At 36.5% G+C, this 21,892-nt stretch overlaps 2 protein-coding genes across 2 annotated transcripts in view; one reads left to right on the top strand and one right to left on the bottom strand.

Annotated features, from left to right (window-relative positions):
• LOC149794441 (uncharacterized) overlaps positions 1-21,892 on the top strand; it is a 110,288-nt gene that overhangs the window by 37,672 nt on the left and 50,724 nt on the right. The window lies entirely within an intron of this gene.
• On the bottom strand, positions 56-20,586 carry LOC149794442 (uncharacterized). Its single transcript, XM_089968638.1, has 6 exons — positions 20,211-20,586; positions 11,925-13,228; positions 11,358-11,506; positions 5,510-5,736; positions 3,921-4,000; positions 56-1,627 (listed from the first exon to the last, which is right to left on the bottom strand). The coding sequence occupies exons 1-6, from the start codon at positions 20,471-20,473 to the stop codon at positions 1,416-1,418; spliced, it is 2,235 nt and encodes a 744-aa protein (XP_089824764.1). The 5' UTR covers positions 20,474-20,586; the 3' UTR covers positions 56-1,415.

Here is a 21,892-nt window from a genome sequence, read left to right as displayed (position 1 = left end):
CATGTTCAATTCCCCTTGTCCCTAGATAGACCCACACTTTATTCCCCCATGTTAAATTCCCCTTGACGCTAGATTGACCCACGATTTTTCTCCATGTTAAATTCCCCTTGACGCTAGATTGACCCACGATTTTTCTCCATGTTAATTTTCCCTTGACGCTAGATTGACCCAGGGGGGGTCTGTAATGCTAATTCCCATTGACGCTAGGGTGACCCTGGTCACTACTTATGCCATTACCCACATCATTTTACTTTCTATGATTCCGAAAAGTATGGAGAAATTTATTTTCGACTTTTGATGAGAAATATTCTTAACCTTCCACGTTGCCTTGATTTAACTTAACCTACTCTTTTAATCTGGAGTAATCTTTGACAGATATGTTAGAGTATGTATGTAAAAGAGAAAAATCGGCCCTTATCATGCGTTTTACAGAGATCGACACTGGACCATGCCTATATAAAAATGCATAGCAATTCTATGGATCAAAGCACGATATTGGATAATAAATTTGAGAAAATATTTTCAGATCCATTTTTACTCTATTCGCTCTCTGGTAGCAGTTTCGTAAGATTTTAAGTGTCATCTATTGGGATAACAACTTTCCTCAGGATCTTCCAAAAGGATGAAAATCATAATCTTCAGACTAACAATTTAGCAACTTATTGCCGTTATTTATACAATTCAGTGAATATTGAAATGGTTTTCCATACGTAAAGAGATTATTTTCAAAATAAATTAATATCGAGGCAATCGTTTTATTCTTCGAGGATAATCGCCGTTAATACGATATGTCATTCTTCTGTGTAAAAAGTAAAGCAAATAATTGGTCTCAGCTTCTCCATTTGGAATTTGAGTAGTTGCAGCATTCATAAAAGTACATATTTATGTCCAGTACAAGAACAAACAAAGACAACCATTGTTAAGTTTCGTACTTTTTGTAAAATACAAGCACAAAGAAAATAATTTTCATTTTATCCAAAGCTACCAATTGCTATTATTTTTTCTCTCCCTCTGTGTATGTATGTGTTTCTCAACAAAAAATGATGTTCACGAGCAAGTGACATAATCGATCATGGATTAGCATTGTCATATTAATCTGTGTTCACAAACCCATTGTTTTCCAAATAGCGGGCTATCCCCTGTAATATTACTAGAAGTCATTAGCTGTATTGGTTCAGAATATGCTGAATGTCAGCATATCTCAGATTTGATAGCAATGGTTCCGTGTACTTCAAAAAAATCTGTCTTTAAATTCCACATGCTCGTATATTCATCAACAACCAAGTAGCCAACAGCGGTTCAAGCAAACAAACAATCACCTACCATCTCCACCACCCCACCTCCACCCAAGAATAAAACATTGCGTACCTACAAAAAAGCAGTTGTAAAGAACAATGGCAAAACTTACAATCTAATTAGCGACTATTAAGTTCGTGTACAACAATTTGTCTTAAATGAGCTTTCTGATTGTCTGTTAATTGATCATATGCACTAATAAAAAGAGAAAGCCGGTTTAATGCAGACAATTCTCGCTGCCTTGTCACGGACGCCAGATCTTCGTTGTACAATTTTTGGGGATTTAGTTGCCTGGAGTTCGGGTCTCTCACGTAGAAAATGACTATTTTTCCTGAAATTGAAAGTTTTTAAACTAGTAATGACATCATCACTTTCAAAACTTGTAAAATAACTCAAAAATATAAACATTCTAAAAATTCGACAGCGTTCATCTTGGGTATTGTTTATAAGCAAATCAGATTATGCAATGTCCTGATAAATGCGATCGAACGAAATTAAATCGTTATGTCTTTTTCTCTATCATGAATTTTGTATCTGAGCTAGTATGTTTCCTATAACATACCAGGTACAATTCTACGATCTTGCCATATGTTTATGAAGATGTGTCTTCGATGATTTAAATTTGTCCCTATGTCGTCATAATTCTCTTAAAATGGTTTATTACTTTGCAAAGCAGAATAAATGCTATATTTATCTGAGTAAAAGATTATAATTTTACTTCAAAGTGGAAAACACAGATTGGTACAGTACTCTTTGTTTCTCGTTGCTGATTTGGATAAGATATTCTCGATATTTAGGAAACATCTAATGCATAGGCTCTGCTCCACTTAACAAGTTAAAGTGCTATTCTTTATCAGGCAATTAGCACATAGGGGATAACTATATTGTGTTTACAGATTTGCTGACGTAAATCAGTTGTTATGATATCACAAGCCTATAAAAAGTTAATTTTGAAACAATAGAACAACCAATTTATATTGGCTGAATTTTACTTGCAGTGCCAGCAGTGTATCTGGCGATATATTTGTGAGGAAATGGGAGAAAAGTGCCCTTCCCACGGACACACAGGAGGTGCTGGGCTTACAAATTAGATTGACATCTCTGGTTAGGTCTCACTTAAGCCATACTATTGATTTAGAGTTTACAAGACATTGCGTTTTCCAAACGAGCTTAGTCTGGGATTTTTTCCCCTCGTATGATGTTTCTTCTTATTAACACATCCCGTATTAATCCAAGTTTATAGTTAGTTCCTCAAAAGGCAGGTGTAAAATATTCCTTTCTGGTTTTGAATGTCATAGTGCCATAATAAAAATTGTTATAACGTCAAACCCTTTAAAAACAAGGAGATATGGTTCATATCTAAAACAAAATGCCAAGAGTGAAAGGAATAATGCAAGAAAGAAAGTAAAAAATATAGAAACGAATAAAATGAAGGATGAAAGAATGGGTGAGGAACAGTAAACATGTTTATAATCCGGAAGGCCATGTTCTCAATGAAATGTCAAGTCCAACGCTATCAATTACTGTAAATGACGTGATCTTGAACAAAGGGTGAAAAAGTTTAACAAATATGTCAAAACGTGAATTATTTGGTTTGATCATTATGAAACCAAAGTATGAAGGAATTCCATGAAAAATTAAGGAACTATAAGTAAATGAAAATGCTTTAACCAAAACCTTAATAAATATGTTCTCTTACTGTGACCTTCACTCCAAAAGTAAAAGGGCAAGAGCGGGTGTTACTAAATTAAATATTTTTGCTTAATAATTACTAATTCCAGTATTGAAATATTAAAGAAAATTTGTGAAAGGGTTTAGAAAGTATAAGCAAACTTGTTGCTTTTAACGAAACATCGAAACAACTGTTCTTTGACTATTACCTTGAATTGGAGGTTACAAAGGAAAGTGAGCGAGATATATAATGAATTGTCGTAGTATTGTAATGATTCATGCCAAGAACGACGGCAGTCTGTCATAGAGATTCGGAATGACGGTAGTCTGTCATGGAGATTCGGAATGACGGTAGTCTGTCAAGGAGATTCGGAATGATGGTAGTCTGTCAAGGAGATTCGGAATGATGGTAGTCTGTCAAGGAGATTCAGAATAACTGTAGTCTGTCATGGAGATTCGGAATGACGGTAGTCTGTCATGGGGATTCGGAATGACGGTAGTCTGTCATGGAGATTCGAAATGACGGTAGTCTGTCAAGGAGATTCCGAATGACGATAGTCTGTCAAAGGAGATTCGGCATGACAGTAATCTGTCATGGAGATTCGGAATGACAATAATCTGTCGTGGAGATTCGGAATGACGGTAGTCTGTCAAGGAGATTCGGAAAGATGGTAGTCTGTCAAGGAGATTCGGCATGCCGGTAGTCTGTCATGGAGATTCGGAATGACAGTAGTATGTCAAGGAGATTCGGAATGACGGTAGTCTGCCATGGAGATTCAGAAGGACGGTAGTCTGTCATGGAGATTCGGAATGACGGTATTATGTCATGGAGATTCGGAATGACGGTAGTCTGTCAAGGAAATTCGTAAACATTACCAAATGAAAAAGAAAGAAACAAAACAACTATAGCCAAATCTTTGACAACATTTTTATGATTGGTATCTTTCACCTACCTCCCATTTTCTGTACAGCCTGAACTGTGGTCAGTCTGAGATCGCCAAGTCCCAATGTGGGGTCTTCAAGGATGACGTTTCTAATGTAAAAATATACTAAATTAAGTTATAGCTTACAATGAATGATCGAAAATTAACTGATAATGAACCATTCGACTAATATGTCGATGTATTTATGTTTAGATGTCTATTTTGATTTTTAACATCAATTCATACAAACTACTGCGTCTGAAACAATAACATGCGAAAGAAGCATATTTTAGCAAATTAGGAGAGACACACACAGAGTGAAAATCAGTACAGAACGAACACAAACTGAAAGTACGCATTGCATCAGAGGAATGTTTTATATAGACATTTGTTACAATGCTGGTGACTGCATATGACACGAAAACAATTGATTTGGGGTTTTTTCTTCTATTTTAGTGTTACATTCATATCTGATAGCGCATTAGAATCAATTGTCCAGCATTATATGACATTTAAGCCCTTGATCTTCGTCAAGGTTGGTCAAATAATGTTACTCACAGTTGAATGGTAATGTTGTTTAAATATTTTTATTTGTAATAAAGGCAGACATAGTTGATGGTGGCACTGCATCATTTATATCCATTTGTAGCTAATGCAAAGTTGGATGCTTCTTTTGTCCAATTCTGACAAATCCTTTTTGACCATTTTATAGAAAAGTGTTTAAATTATTTATTTATTTTAAAATTTATTTTTTATTTATTTTATTGTTAGCAAATAGCAGTAATATAAGATGGTGGTTTCTTGTCTTTATAAATGATAGCAATATTGTATGTCTTTATTTGTATAATGGTTGAAAAGCATCTATGTCAAAACGCTTTCTTTACATTTCATTTCGGTCAAACTTGATTAACATTCCATCGAGCGATTTTGGAGAAGAAACTGCCAGATTTGTCTGCCTTTTGTATGGGTGCAAGTTAGCATCATTGGTATAATTATAAATCACTTTCTAGTCAGCATTTTGTCTGTCGATTTGCATCAGGGTATATTAAGGAGATGCTGGCAAGAATTCGTTTACTTTTCTTGAAGTCCATAATGTAAAGACGATTTCTTTCAAATTTGGGTAGTGGCTTTGAGAAGAAAATATTATTCTTTTATGTTTTGATTTTTAGTATTTATTTTAGAAGATATGTATCGTTTATGACAACGAGAATGTTCTTTATACCAAACTGGCTTCTTTAAAGTTTGGTAAAATTCCGTTGATCGGCTTCAGAGATGCCCTTTAAATCATTTTTTGTTTTTGTAATGGCGGCCAGATGTGAAGCGCATTGGCGTCATTTGAACAAACTTTGAATGCCCTCGTGGTAGAATGCTTCTTGAAAAGGATGTTAGAAATGAATACAACGAATTCTATAGAAGACAATGGTAAACGTAGATGTATGACGCACATCCGGCGACACACTATGGAGGCAATGCCATATCATACATTCACTTGCACTTAGAGCCAGTTGAGTTAAAATGGCGTAGTCAGGAAAGGATTGTCTAAATACTAATACTGAATCCAACAAAAGCATCAGCTTTTACAAAATAACTGAATATAATTCCAATCCTTATTTCAATACCGCTCATTGAAGTCTACAAACAGAAAGTAGAGAGAGACTGGTGGGCATTCCAAGATGTTTTCATGTCTCCTTATCGTGAGTTCCAGAAGCTCCACGTTTAGCTGCCTAGTAACAGACTGGGTTATGTGCATATGCAGTGGGTGAGTCTCCTCATAGAAACTAATGACACATAGTTTCCTTTCTAAACGAGGATGGGCTCGAACTTGACTCAAGATTCTTCCAGCCGTCTGAAAGGAGAACATATCAATAGTTATTTTAAAAGCATGGATTTTTATTATTTTATTATTATTATTTTTTATACCACCAGAACTACTACTACTTCCTCTACTATTACATATTATTATTATTATTATTATTATTATTATTATTATTATTGGTGTGATGGTGATGATGATGGCGCTGATGCTTTTGTTGGATTCAGTATTAGTATTTACGTTAACATTTTTTATTTCCACCTCCACCTTTATTAAAAGGAAAATAAAACATAATGTCATTCATCTATTTTCGCAGTTGTTGTTACAGCAAATTTTATGTCCGTGTTTAGGCTCGAATAAACAGTAACACAAGAAAAAGTGAAAACAACAAGCCTTGAAAAATACAATAATTTATTTTCCAGGAAAAATTCTGTAAAAATGAAGAAAAAAATACGAACTTACGGTTTTATAGAATCAAATCCAAAATAATCCAAGAATAATCCAGGAATAAAAATTTATAAGTCGTAATAAGAAAATGTCCTACTGATTGCAAGTTCGAATCCCGACGAAGAATCCAAGATGGAAGACGATGATGTATGGTGAAATCTGAAGTGCTGAATTCTATTATTCCTTGTAGAAACAAGAATTATCACTCCGATTTCTGATAGCTGAATAGGTTTTTATAAAAAAAACTGTCCTTGTTCAACAACTTTACATGAGCATACGTATTTTGCAGAAAAACAACAGCATTAATCCTTTTGAATACAAGTAATTTGAAATAACGCCAAACAGGACAACATACAACTTCTAGTGTAAGAAAAAGCCCAGCTGCAACTGAGAATAATTTTCCAAAATAGAGGTTATATGGTCTTCAAAAACGTAAACAAGGGGTCACGTGATCATCTTCTCGAAGGTTATAGAAAACAAGTACTTGTTAAGGATCATGTTTACCAAGTGTGACCCTGACGAAAACCAATCATTTTACTCTAAGAAATTTTTGTTTTAAAAAATTGTTTACATGGATGCTACGAATTTTGAAACAAGGTCAGGATTTAGATCAACACCTGGTGTTTATAAACTAACAGTCAAGGTCAAACTATTTTCTGAAAAAAGTATCTCTAGTGAATAAATTTACATTACAATATCATGTAATGAAGATTTTTTTTTAAAACTGAAACAATTCAAATAAATATATATTAAATTAGATATAATTAAATCAAATATATACAACACATCAATCATACTTCAATTCAGCTCAGTAAGGGGTACATTAAGAAACAAATTGATTTTCGAATCCATAGACAATGTAACCGACGCATTTCAGACAAAGATAATATTAGAGGTGGTGGTGATTGTCTAAATAACATAAATATTAGCACTATCAACAGTCAAACCAACAGAATTACCAACAGTGGTAATGGTAACGTAAACTGGGTTGCTTGTTGTCGCCGATGTCCATGTGCCTTAAGTTTTGACAATGGTAGAGACGGTGGTGCAGGGATAAACTAAAGTTTTCTGCAGTTATCTAATGTTAAACCTAAAACTCGGGCGACTGTTGAAAAGCAACTTTTTAAGCATTTTTTTAAGCATTTTAAAGAGAGAGATTTGAAAACATCCCGATTGATCACAACATGCGGGAAGCATTTGCGTTATAAAAGTGGTCAGTATCTGCAAGATATTTCTCTAAAAGAGGGATTAAGGGCAGACAACATCGTAATGAATCACGAGACCTTATGGTAACAAGGATTCATTTTGTAAAATGGACCTTCTCTGATTTCTTAGCATCAGGATTTGCGATATGTGCAGAATACGTTTTAAGTAATTCGAGATAGGAATAATATGTTGTGTTAAAAGTTTAGCAGTGCTTGTAGTGCATGGCGTGAAGCACGAATCTACAACTTGTAAGTCTTATTGATGGGTCCTACGAATGAACAGCAAGATAAACCATACAAGTGTGACAGTGTCAAATTATGAGTCTAGTAAATTTGTGGTCATTAGAAGAAAAAAGTACAAATTAATTGTGATTTTAAGATCCATTCTGATAACAACGACTGCTGACCTGAGATCCTTGAAAGTAGGAGAAACCTCGACCTCAAGCCACACTCGCGCAGATGCTGTTTGATTTGATAGAAATTCTTGCACACATCGCCTTTTTCCAGACATCGGCTTATGTTTTGAGACTCCAGCGAAGACCATCTTGCTGGAACGTACCGTTACAGGGTGAAGAATGGACCGATCAGTTACATGAAAAGAAGGTGGAGAAATACCAGGAACTGGTAGAGAACTGTAGAGCAAAAGAATGGAAAATATGGCTACTGCCAGTGGAAGTAAGATGGGGGTGGGTGGTCATCCACAGTAGACATACTGCTCATTGCAGTAGGAATTAAACGAAGAGCAGGAAAAAGATCAGTGCATACACTGAGCAATGTAGTAGAAAGAGCGTCTCGACGGATCTCACCGAAATGCAATTACAAGTACCTGCAGCCAGTACAGACGGGCAATGTACAATCAACCCAGCTGCCCCGCTCAAGTGACTCGGCAGAACCAAAACCAAACAAACGTCAACGAAAGATGAAGACCATCAGTCTAGAACTCAGCCTATAGGCAGTTTAGGAAAGTCAATGATATGGAGAAAGAGAGTTGACATCAACTGCACAACATACTCAAATTCCATCTAAAAGCATAAGAGCAGCAGAAAGATTGAGAGGGGAAACGAAAGAAAGAAATGACAAGCAGGAGAGCGGCATTCATTTCCAACCCATATAGGTTTATAGCAACTCTTTGAGCTGAAGAAAAGTCAGGGAGGCTGAAAAACAGTAAGGGGCTAGTAGAAAAATTCCGAAGAGTTGCGCAAAATACCCACGTGCCCTCACCCAACTATTGCACGAGGTCTGGATCAAACACAGAGGTCTGACAGTGATGTGGTTGTATCAAGCCATCGCATATGGTTTGATTCTGCATCAGCTGATTGAACTATCCCCAAAATATTACCATATACTAGACTGTGTTTCTAGGCTTGTGGTGGGTTAATTTAAAATCATCCACCTTAGGTTCTCAACAGATTCACCTTTGCGTGCGAAAGACTGGACAAAGGAAGCTTCATGAGTAGCATACTTTGGCGATAGAAATGAATCTTATCATCAAAGCGATGAAATGAGAATCCAATGACCTTGTCATGAATCAAACTCACGTCCAACATGTATTCGTGGATCATATGACTGCTACTGCATAAACACATATTCAGGCACGATGGAATCTAACTGCCCTAGATGCTAGAGTAACATAGGCCAGAATGCGACTTAAACCAAAGACAAAGAGTTGTTTGATTGTTAAAACGGGACGTGTAACAGACCGCTTTGAACTGTAGCTGGAAGGAATTGACATCCCATCAAGAACAGATAGGCCAATCAAGTGAGTAGGAAGGTGATTTGATGCCAGCTTATCAGGCAGGAAAAGTGGATGAAGACTGAAGCAACAGGTACAGCAGGGTTCGTGGAAACTTTACGCATTCGGCCTCCCTGGAAAGTATGAGGTATGGATGTACAAGCATGATTTTCTTCCAAGGTTCATGTGGCAATTTAGCATGAATGAAATCCACACCATCAAAGTCTTTAAACTATAACAGGTTATCGACAAAAACCTGAGGAAAATAACCTGGAGTTCTTCCATCGTTTTCTAGCACTTTTCATTACGGCAGGTCATGCAAGCTACAACTGCCACTAACATAGATGGGATCCAGAATAGACGTTGTGACAGGAAGAAAGTGGTCACTGGTCAGGCGGTGAATAAATATGAGAGTTGACTGAAGCATAACGAGATTGTTGAGATAGTAAAAGAAGGAAGAGAACGGCTCAACGCAGCTAAATCCTGGAAATGGAATGATTCAAGCCGAGCAGACTGATGTACCTTGGTCCATGAAGATATTCGCAGAGGTGAGGATGAAGCGAGACCAGTCCAAATTGGTTCCCATGCAATGTAGGCATGATGGCAACTGTCAGCGAGCAAACTTAATAGGACAAACCTTTGGCAATACGATTCACGGCAAATCCAGTACCTACTAGTGACCTGTATGGTCTGTTTACATCATCAAAAAATCTGCAAAGATGGACCACGATAGATGATACGATGTGCCCGTTTTGCAGAAAAGAGGTACCCTCCAATATACTCTATTGTCTTGTCAGGATCCTTGAACCCAAAGGCAGTAGAGATGAAAACACTACAATATCTTAGGGGAGATTGCTGATACGTTGGATACGTAAAGGGGAAATTTCTGGAAGCCGGGGAGGTCAGGTCCCCGGTTCACCCTGTATGGTTTAGAGGAACAAAAGAAACCTGTATCACCGGAAAATGTTGGAGTATTCCAAGAAGCAAAGTTATGGGAGTTGAGAGGACCTGGCTAGGGAAAAAAAACTCATGGTCTCAACTGTTGTGCATCGTCCAGACATCGTCTTATGGTCCGAGTTTTCAACGAGGGTCCTCGTGGTTGAACTGACCTTCACATGGGAAGAAAAACCGAAAAGGCACATGACAGATAGACGGAGAAACACCAGGAACTGGTAGATTGCTGCAATAAATAAGGATGGAAAATTGGCTCTTCCCGGTGGATTTAGGAAGATGAGTTTCCTGCACAGTCGACCTGGATGATGCTCATTACACTAAGGATAAGACGAAGAAAATGGATAAATGGATACGATTAGTGCAGACATGGAGCAAGTTAGAACAACCGTTCAGTACAAACGAGTTGTCGGGTAAGTAAATAAGTAATCACTAGTGATTAACTAACTCATTAAATGGATAGCCCATCAAATCTTAAATAACCTAATCTAATACAAACAAACCCAAACTAACATAACATAACACATATGCATTACCAGGTCACGTCATCAAAAATAGTTCATTGCAGTGTAAAATAATAACAAGCAGCTGTACATATCATGGTCATTTTAATGATGTAGTCATCGGTGTATCTCGACAATCAATCTTCATCACAGCGTGGTGTTATGCGTACAAAATCGTTTTCCATTTTCACGTTTTCTTTTCACGTATAAAGTTTAACAAAATATACGACTGTAATTCATTTTATTCACTATGTTTCCAATGTTATTTCTACTAACAAGTTTAAATGTGTAGACTTGACACTGCATAGCACGAAATGTCATCGATACAACATTGCGCTGTACATGAAAGAGATCAGTGACCTTGTAGAATAGTCCAAGGAATCTATAAACATGTATTCGCAAAATTAAAACTTTATGAAAACGTGAATAAAACAAGATACCTAAACTATTACTTTCTATTACATATTCCCGACCCCTCCTCATTTCCATGTAAACCTTCACCATGTGGGATTAAAGCAATAGTTGTTATGCACATTATGTGCCATTGTTCTTTAAATTTATGTTTAAGATGTGGCAATGAGATAATTCAGAAATGCAAGAGTAACAATTGTCTATACATTTTACTTTTTACTCAGCCCTTCCATCCCCATCCGATCTGTACACAATGTTTTGGTGAATTTCCACCCAAACGTATATTAGGTGTAGTCGCAAGCAAAAAGCCTGAGTGTATCTCCACATATCCCGTTGATGAGTGGCTATATTCCTGTAACTCATTACATATTTACTTGAAATTAAATATGTAGATGGTACTCTTACTGAATACGGTGCTGGGTCCTGATTTGCTTGTTGCTGTTCGCTGTCAGCAATCCCACTGACGTGTTTGTTGGTGTGTGTGTTCGCAGCAAGGTAGATAATTACCAGGACGAGTAAAACTGTATTGATCATTATTACAACTCTCAAGGACCCTGCAACGAAATATCAAAGATACAAGATCAAGATTACAACTGCCAAATACCCTGTAGACAAATATATAAATGATATAAATGTGTCACTGAGTTGGACGGTCGGACAGGATTTTTAAGTTGTTCTTAGCTGATCATTAGACTACGAGAAATTTTAACTTTTCAAATTAACTCAAATGGAAATTACTTTTTTGACGGAATATTTTACAGGTAAAAATTATCACTGGTTTCATTCCAACAGAACATAGTAAGTAAGAAAACTTAATCTTGCATATTTCGTTTTAATCTCTTTTTGTCTCTCATTTTCCATACTGTACATGCATTTATCGATAAATTCAATGAAAAGTTAGAAAATTAGTATACATATTCCTATGTTTTGCAATATTTGTACAAGTCATAAGACATTTCCCTTTCAACTTACCTTTATCAAATATGTTCTCCTCTATATTCCCAGTCCTCTTGCCCAATACAAGGGTCTCAATTGAAATCCCTGTCATATTCTCACTTAGATCTTTCATACTGCTGTGAAGGCTATCTACAGACACAGTCAAACCGCTTATGTTACAGGCAATGTTTTCTACAGACACGTTCAGATTTTGTAGACTGCTGCCATGGTTTTCTACAGACACATTCAGACCATGTAGACTCCTGCCATGGTGTTCTACAGACACATTCAGACTACGTAGAATAATGTCATGATTTTCTGCAGATATATTCAGATTACGTAGATTGCTGCCATGGTTTTCTACAGACACATTCAGACCATGTAGACTGCTGCCATGATTTTCTACAGACACATTCAGACTACGTAGATTAATGTCATGGTTTTCTACAGATACATTCAGACTGCGTAGATTGATCTCGATGTGTCTTAGAGATAAATCCAAACTACGAAGACTGCTGTCATGGTTTTCTACAGATACATTCAGACTGCGTAGATTAATGTCATGGTTTTCTACAGATATATTCAGATTACGTAGATTGCTGCCATGGGTTTCTACAGATGCATTCAGACTGCGCATATTGATGTCGATGTTTCCTAGAGATAAATTCAGACTTCGTAGACTGTTGCCATTGTTTTCGACAGACACATTCAAACTACGTAGGCTGTTGCCTAGGTTTTCTACAGATGAATCTAAACTACGTAGACTGCTGCCATGATTCTCAATCGATACATTCAGACTATGTAGAATGCTGCCATGGTCTTCTACAGACGCAGTCAAACCATTCAGAGTTTCGTTATGTTGGGACATTTGTTTCAACACTTCAGTATTTTTCTCTTCCATAATTTGTGACTGTTTCGTTAATGTTTTTTCTAAATTCGTCACATTTTTTTGAAGTTTTTTGTGTTCTTTCTGCATCTCCTTAATGTCGCCAAATTTCAGATCTACTTCCTCTTTCAATTTCTGAACCCCATCTTTCAAGAAATCTTTCAGATCCTCATTATTCGAATTTATTCGATCAGACATATTGCGTTCAATTTTTGTAAGTCGATTCTCTTTTTGCAAGTCTTCAACAATGTTAACATTGTCATTGGTACGAGCGATGATTTGTTTAATATCTGGAAGGTTTGACTCAATAATAGAGAGACGCTCAGAAAGCTCTTGTGTGATTTTTTGCAGTTTATAAAACTCCCCAGGCTCAATCAGGGTAGAAACGAAATGGGTGTATAGTGCTACGGCGACGGCAATAGCAGCAATAAGCATGGTAAGTCTAACAAGAAAGCTGCAAATGAAGAAAAAGGGAAATAAGTATTTTGATAAACGTACGGAAAAAGGTATTTGTATTGTAAAACGTCATCTACATCTGTTGCTACCCAGTCCCACGAAAACCTATAATATCTATAAATTTCATAAAACTAACACTCTTGAGAGAATCCTGCTCAAAAATGTATTGTGATACTGAGAAACCGATATCTACTAAAACGTAGTTATTCTTTTAAGAGCCATGGTATATTATGCAATATAGGCACTATGCAATGACATTATACACTTTAATATAACTGAACTACATTTAGCTGGAGGGATGACCAATCGTGTGGATTATTTATCTTATTATGATACTGTTTGAAAACTTCTTATTCTCTTACCGTGTGTTTATATTAGTAGTAGTGATAGTACTAGTCGTGCCTTAAGTCGCGTGTGGTCATTTAGATTGTTCACTCTGAGTAGAAGGCTTTGAAACTGTCCAGTACAGCTTTAGTATTTTTCCTTGATTTGTTTTTCACACAACCCAGTGGGTGATAAGATAAGTCATGATAGAGTGTGTATTAAGTTGTGTCACCCAAAATCCCATCCTCTGTATATGTCATAAAGTGTTAGGCTTGATTTCTCATACATCAAATCCTGATGTATATTTTATATCATCTTCGCACAACTTTTTCTACCGTTTCAATCGTTCTACATACAAGCATCCATCAAATAAACAAATACATCGGTCTATCCCTTCTTGGATTTATATAAGGATGGAACATTTTTCCAAGTCCTGGACTTTACTCTGGGATTCATATAAGGGTGGAACAATTTCCCAAGTTTTGGACTTTGGTATGGGACTTATTAAGGGTGGGATATTTTCCTAGTTCCTGAACTTTGTTCTGGGATTTATATAAGGGTGTAACATTTTCCCAAGTCCTGGAGTTTGTTCTTGGATTTAAATAAGGGTGGAACACTTTCACAAATCCTAGATTTTGTTATGGGATTTATATCATGTTGGAGACCGCTCAGGTGGCCTGGTGGTTAGAGCGTCCGTCTCGGATGCGGGAGGTCGCGGGTTCGAACCCCGGCTGAGTCATACCAAGGACTTATAAAAATGGTACTAACAGCTGCCTCTCTTGGCGTTCAGTTTTAAGAGCTTAGTGTTAGGACTAGTCTGCCTGGTTTCAAGATAATGTGACTGGGTGGGACATTATGCTTCATGTCTACAGCATGATACCCCAGTAATAGACATCTCTATAAACTCATCTCATATAACACTCACACGTTATTATCTATGTACACACACACACACACACACACACACAGAGATATATATATATATATATATATATATATATATATATATATATATATATATATATATATATATATATATATATATATATATATACATATATATATATATATATATATATATATATATATATATATATATATATATATATATATATAGAGAGAGAGAGAGAGAGAGAGAGAGAGAGAGAGAGGACTCAGTATAAATACACAATCACGCAGAAGAAACAAATGTATTCAATACATAAGAAGTAGTGAAAATAAGTTTTATAATAATAATACTGCGTTCAATTAGCACTCTATGGGAATACTTTTTCCGGTTTCTAACGTTGGCATATTTCGAGGAACTCAATAACTTGGTAAATTTCAAAATTCTTGGAATTTTCCTGAAATAAGAGTCATTATATTTCTTTCTAAATGACAGATAACATTGGCATTATAATACAAATTAATGCTCACTTTCCAGCTTATAACACTATTTTCTTCTAGTATGGTATATGAAGATCGCTTCCATCTTTAAATCTATATTTGTAACACAACTGTTGAAACAACTCGTAGCACACTTCATCAATCAAATTAACGTGATACAGTTCTAGTATACGACGGATTCGAAGTCATTCAGTTTAGCGCATTATATTGTAACGAAAAAATTAGATGAAAAGAATAAACGAACATTAGAATCAGAATACTTGTTGCAGATATTCGAGTTAAAATTGATATTCGTTAATTCGTGTGCGTAGCGAGTTTGTCTGCATGTTGTAAAAGCAATGAACGGGGCGAAATAATACCCAGGCAACGTTGAATTAGTTAACAAGTGGAACAAACCTTCATAGTACATGAAATCCAAACTACGTCGACTAACACAGTCTACCCAGGTATGCATGCGTAGTTCATCTTCTACCCAAGTATGCATGCATACGTAATGGTCTACCCAAGTATGCATGCGTAGGTAATGGTCTACCCAAGTATGAATGCGTAGTTCATGGTCTACCTAAGTATGCATGCGTAGGTAATGGTCTACCCAAGTATGTATGTGTTGTTAATGATCTACCCAAGTATGTATGCGTAGTTCATGGTCTACCCAAGTATGTATGCGTAGGTAATGGTCTACCCAAGTATGTATGCGTAGGTAATGGTCTATCCAAGCATGTATGCGTAGGTAATGGTCTACCCAAGTATGTATGCGTAGGTAATGGTCTATCCAAGTATGTATGCGTAGGTAATGGTCTATCCAAGCATGTATGCGTAGGTAATGGTCTATCCAAGCATGTATGCGTAGGTAATGGTCTACCCAAGTATGAATGCGTAGTTCTTGGTCTACCCAAGTATGTATGCGTAGGTAATAGTCTACCCAAGTATGTATGCGTAGGTAATGGTCTATCCAAGCATGTATGCGTAGTTCATGGTCTACCCAAGTATGTATGCGTAGGTAATGGTCTACCCAAGTATGTATGCTTAGGTGATGGTCTACCCAAGTATGTATGTGTTGTTAATGATCTACCCAAGTATGTATGCGTAGTTCATGGTCTACCCAAGTATGTATGCGTAGGTAATGGTCTATCCAAGCATGTATGCGTAGGTAATGGTCTACCCAAGTATACATGCTTAGGTAATGGTCTACCCAAGTATACATGCGTAGGTAATGGTCTTCCCAAGTATGTATATGTTGTTAATGATCTACCCAAGTATGCATGCGTAGTTCATGGTCTACCCAAGTATGAATGCGTAGTTCATGGTCTACCCAAGTATGCATGCTTAGTTCATGGTCTACCCAACTATGCATGCGTAGTTAATCGTCTAACCTAGTATATATGTGCAGTTTATGGACCACCGAAGTATGCATGTGTAGTTTATGGACCACCAAAGTATGCATATGTAGTTTATGGTCTACCAAAGTTTACACGTGTAGTTTAGAGATAGGAAATATTAAACATGTTTGTCGGTTTTACGAAATCGTCAATACTGTCCAGATTTTGAAATATATGTGCTTCGAATGTCGCACAAGATGTAGTATCCTACAGTCTATGAAATTTTAATAATGTGGTTAAATTTTATTGAATTAGTAATTTAATTAAGATTCTTTCCCTCCATACATGGTGAACATATAAAAAAAAGTTATCTCTATCGACAACAGTTATTCAATTGTGGAAACTTGTACAAATTAGTACGACAGTACGTGTTGTTTCATATTTAGTAGCTGTGATCTTCGAATGTCTGTTTTAGAAGAAAGACCGAAACGTAATCATAAATACCGTACCGTTAATTATTTGTTTCGAGTGATGTTGATACCTGGAACGAGTTTCACCAAACATTTTTAAATGTCTTCCTCAACTTTGATTCCTGAATATCTTTTAATTGCTTGGTTTGGATTAACGATTTTTTGTAGAACGTTTGCGTGCAATACGGATTATGATACAACCATAAAACCTTGAATTCACTTAAAACAATCTTGCCTTATTTTTGAGGAAACATTGAAGATTTCTTGAAGTGTAAAGACATCATCAGCTGTTTGTCGTCGATGTTAAATTTTCGCTTGTGCTAAGTTTTCAAACTAAAAAAGGATGGTGTATGCCTTCCACTATCTCTAGCTCTTATACAATGTCAATATTATTTAATTTATCGTAAACAAGGCAATGCTAAATTTTTGTTAAAGGAACGATTCCGATAATTTGGTTGCATCAAGACTGAGCCCTCCAGCTCTTCCAAATATCCAGTATCAAACGACTACGATTTCCTTTTCGGGTGTGTATTATATGATAATCAAAGACACATTGTTTCTGAAACTCACCAGTATGAACTTCGGTATTAGATATCACTACTCCCTTGTTTCTAAATAAACAAAGTAACAGTGAACGGAGTAATGTTACTAAAAATGAAATGTGGAAATTCACTTTTAAAACAGTGAGATTTAACAATGAATATCTGAGATTAGTCGTTAATACAGTTACATATATTCCTACTATATGGCCATGCAGTGTAAACGAAATCTATCAAGTAAAAACAATATCAAGTGTGTATATATATATATATATATATATATATATATATATATATATATATATATATATATATATATATATATATATATATATAAGACATCAACAAAGTGGACTGGCTAATGATACACACTACATAACAGAAAGCGCGTGCGTGCGTGTGTGTGTGTGTGATTTCGATTTTTAAGGTAGCTTTTTCAGTCATATCGCTACGATGTCTGCAGTGTGGCAGTTTTTCGTGATGTCTAGCACTGGGGCATCATGCCGCAGACATTCAGCATGATGTCCCACTCAGTCATATTATCTTAACACCAGGCCGACCAGTCATAACACTAACCTCCCCGTCTTTAATACAAAGTTACAGCCACAGTAAATTCTGAACCTATGGCGCAAAACACGCTGACTATAATTTTACTTTTGAGCACTGCTTCGACAAGTGCATTGCCAAATGATTGAAAAAGAACGTAGAAATTTTGGACTTAATTAATTATATATCTGTCATGTTTACCCCGACCCAGAGTAGCCCAGTTTGAAACATGTATAATCAAGGTAATTCTGACGGGTCATTGTTTGATGTCGAACATTGCCGAAGGCTAGCACTAATCCGTTACGTAAGACTGTTGTGGCTAGAATCGAAAAACCGGACATCGGAGTTGCGAGGCGCCCGATAGCCAGTTATCATCTAGGTGTCGAAATGTTTCCAAGATCAAAAGAAATTGCATGAAGAAGTGGGAGTGTCCTAACTTCTTTCCCCTGCAAACAGACAGACAGGTTGAACTGGCCGCTAAGACGATTGGACAAGGGCACAGCGCCACTCAATCAGAATCAAAATAGGGGGGAGACCTTGATTTGGGTAGAATGATATCCCTGAGTTTTCCGGCAAAAGTTAGTTCGCTGAGAGAAATTACCCAGAGAAGAGGTTAGCGTAACTCCGAATAGCCGTTCGTTATTGGCGGGAAAATCTTAAAGCGGGAAATTCTAAGTACAGAAAGCTTCAAAGGTCAGTAGATATTTGTTCGGTCTTTGTGGAATGCGACTGCATTTTAACTGTAGATCGTATGTATACTTTATTAGTACTAGAATCGTAGTACGAAGAATTACTTTGTTTTGTTAATATGTTTGCATATTTTGAAGAAATGAGTTGATATTTGTAAAGAATTATATAGCTTGCCAGCCGTCGTAAGAGTTAATATTGTAATTTACTATGTGGGTATTTTATAGTAGACTAACACATATGTTCATATGATTATATATTTTGCCATTGTTGAATATTTGTAATGTACAGACATGCGTCTGATTTTGTCAGATTGTAGTACGATGAGATTAAATATATATGTGTATATACTGACGTGACGCAATGTATTGATGTCTGTATAACAATTCGCTGATACTGTGTTATTACGCCATTGTTTACCCTGCAAGAAGTGTGTGGGAATTTCGATGTGTATGCATGCGTGGCCGAAACAGTGACAGCTGTCTGATGGTTAATTGTCGTTATAGTGTGAGGTGAGGTTCGATAAAACATTTGTTAACGCCTTGTGGTTTTTCACAGGAAGCTTTGAGGGACAGACCAGAAAGTTTGGTCCCGTTGTCTCGGATATTGAGACGGAGGAAAGGAGGGAAGGAGAAGAAGGTGGAGTGAAGTCTGGGAGCGGAATTGGAGGAGATAATAGAGAGGGAAAGGAGAAGAAAGAAGTTGAAGTCTGGAGCGAAGTTGGAGGAGGAGATAGTAGAGAGAGAAACAGAGACAAAGAAGGAGTTAGAGGAACGGAAAGAAGGAAGAATCAGCGGGAAGAAATAGATGAGTAGATGCAAGGACAGGGGGAAAATCGAACTCACACTGTAAATCACGGGTTGAATTAGGCTGTCACTTGGTCGAGGGAAAGACGAGTGATTGGAAGTTATCGTTTTTAAATTATCACATTTATTAAATTGTTATTGATTGAATTTCATCTTCGTGTTCTCTATAATTTAACCGTCGGCATTGCTGACTGGGGGCTCAGAGCTGTAAATCTACATCATCACTAATTTAACTTTCTAACCTAACGAGCCAGGGTGGAACTTTCAATTTAATTTAATTAAATTATATTGGGAGAACCCCACCCCAATACGACAGAACGCCACAATCTGGTTAGGGAACCAGACTATGTTAGTTTCAGCAGAGATATCTCTGGTAAATGCAGTGGAGTACCTGGTTTTGTCCTTGTCAAACTGACAATCTAATATTGTTCTCTATGACAGTGTGATACACGCATGCTGAGGTAGGATAGAAAGTATATTTATTTCACAAACCATTAGCATTGAGGTTTACGAAAACAAATTAGTACCGTGATACCAGATAGTAGATGTGGGGATGCAACTAAATGTGACAATTTGGCGAATCGCATTTGGTGAGTGTCCTATATATTTTAACACAGAAAAGGCCGTATACTGTTCATATTGTGACCAAGTCTTTCTGGCACAATGTAGTGCCACATACATAAAAAAGCTATAGTTCATTTCTAGACGACGTAAATAGCCGATGGTGCTCCTATAGGCTCTAATAAACTGAGCTACAGCGCCTCCACTTGCGCTGCGAGAGAGAGAGAGAGAGAGAGAGAGAGAGAGAGAGAGAGTTAAAAATCATGGAATTAACATAGTCTCTGAAGCTATTATAGTTTCAACTAAACAATGAACTCTAAGCTAGGGTGGTTTTACAACTACCTTTCCTTCTGATGATTTTTGTCCTCTCCTGGCTGTAAATTCTTAACTTCATTATCAGATATTTTGTCCACATTTTCATCATCTTTCTCTTTAGTCGGACGAGTTTTCTCCCTCGGTCTTTCAGTACCAGTTTTTTTGTTTGTCCTATCTGGTGCATTAGTTGCTTGGTCACCACGTGTGTTAGGTACAGGAGTTCCACGGCGTGATGGTCTGTGTGCCTTACTCATATTTTGCGAAAATATTTCGTCATCACTAAATTCCATATTGAAATTGTCGCCGTCTGAGCGTTATGTACGCAATACACAGTTTAATATTGCATAGTATAAAGTACATGTACTTGGTATTAAATCCAGTTACCTATTATTAAAAGTAGTCCTTTCTCGCGCAAGGATATTTGATTTTTGGCTGGTGCGACTTTTGTTAGAGAAAGAAAGTAGAATGGGAATTTCCCGGTAATCTACATGAGGCAGAAATAGCAACGAGCGGCCCACTCAACCTGGTTCACACCAATGTCTGAGTGCAGCCAAATGAGATAGATTGACCTTACCTTAATTTGGTTATACACGATAAAATTAGGAAGTGAGTCTCGTACTAGAGGAACAAACTGATTATGTGTAGGCCGGGTTTTATGGCGGTTATACGTGTATACCAGTGAGCACTTGACGATACTGTTGATGCTTTTAAAAGGCACGTGAATTTCACACTGTTCTTGTGCGTGTTTTCTGATCCGTTTAAAATGTTTGTATTTTGCCACCCGATCCCCATTTTTATTAAAATACAAATAAATGATCCTATATAACATCCGTTTCCAGCTGTTAGCCGTCTGCTTTCATTTTATATATTTTATTTCCCAAACATTATTTTCTTGTAATTTAGGGTCTTAACCTGGTTTTAAGCTTTTATGCATGACATTTATTTTTACTTTTATACTTCAAGTCATTATTTATTAAGGAAATTTTTTAGTGAATTCCTTGTTTGCTTTTAAACTTGTTTCAAAACTTTGGTTATTTCTAGATATATGCATGTTACTATTACTATATGCATGTGTGTATGCATGTATAACATGTTACACCATTATTCGTTGCATTATTGGACATAAATCAAGATTGTTCTTTTGTGCCATGTATCATATATATATATATATATATATATATATATATATATATATATATATATATATATATATATGATTCGTACTGTTGAGAGCTGTTAAATTTAGAAGAGTGTTTTTGATACATCATTTATTGTCTATAGAAAAAGTTCATACGACCGCTATATAACCGCTATGATGTTGTCACTAGGTAAGAATTGTTAACTTTTCTTTCTAATATCAGTGGCGACGCTATGCAATCGGCCTGTCTATGGTTTAAGAATTATGGGCCTGGAAGCTTTGACCATTAATTGGAGGTGGGTATAGTGAAACGATTAGGTCCTTCTCCTATGGGGGGGGGGGGGTCACATATCAATGATACAATAAGGATACGACTGTTATAATCAACATTATGAGTATCTTGGTATAATTATTAAAAGCTCTGGTGAACTTGATCACGTTTCGCTATCAGATAAAGACAAGAATATATGTATGATAAAGCTTTTACTATCGCCAGTAGACATAAATGGTAAAGTGTGTGTGTGTGTGTGTGTCTGATTTAGAATTTTAACGTAGTTTCAACAATGTTTCT

Source organism: Sinohyriopsis cumingii, chromosome 8, assembly GCF_028554795.1.
Source record: "Sinohyriopsis cumingii isolate HCF-2022 chromosome 8, ASM2855479v2, whole genome shotgun sequence".
Taxonomy (NCBI): Eukaryota; Metazoa; Mollusca; class Bivalvia; order Unionida; family Unionidae; genus Sinohyriopsis; species Sinohyriopsis cumingii.
This window is presented reverse-complemented; position numbering and strand designations above follow the sequence as displayed.

Coding starts and splice junctions, on each gene's coding strand:
- LOC149794442 (XM_089968638.1), bottom strand. CDS start 20,473: ATGGAATTTAGTGATGACGAAATATTTTCGCAAAATATGAGTAAGGCA. Junction 5,737..11,357: donor AGGACCCAGCACCGTATTCA/GTAAGAGTACCA, acceptor TTCTCCTTTCAG/ACGGCTGGAAGAATCTTGAG. Junction 1,628..3,920: donor GGCTGTACAGAAAATGGGAG/GTAGGTGAAAGA, acceptor TTTCAATTTCAG/GAAAAATAGTCATTTTCTAC.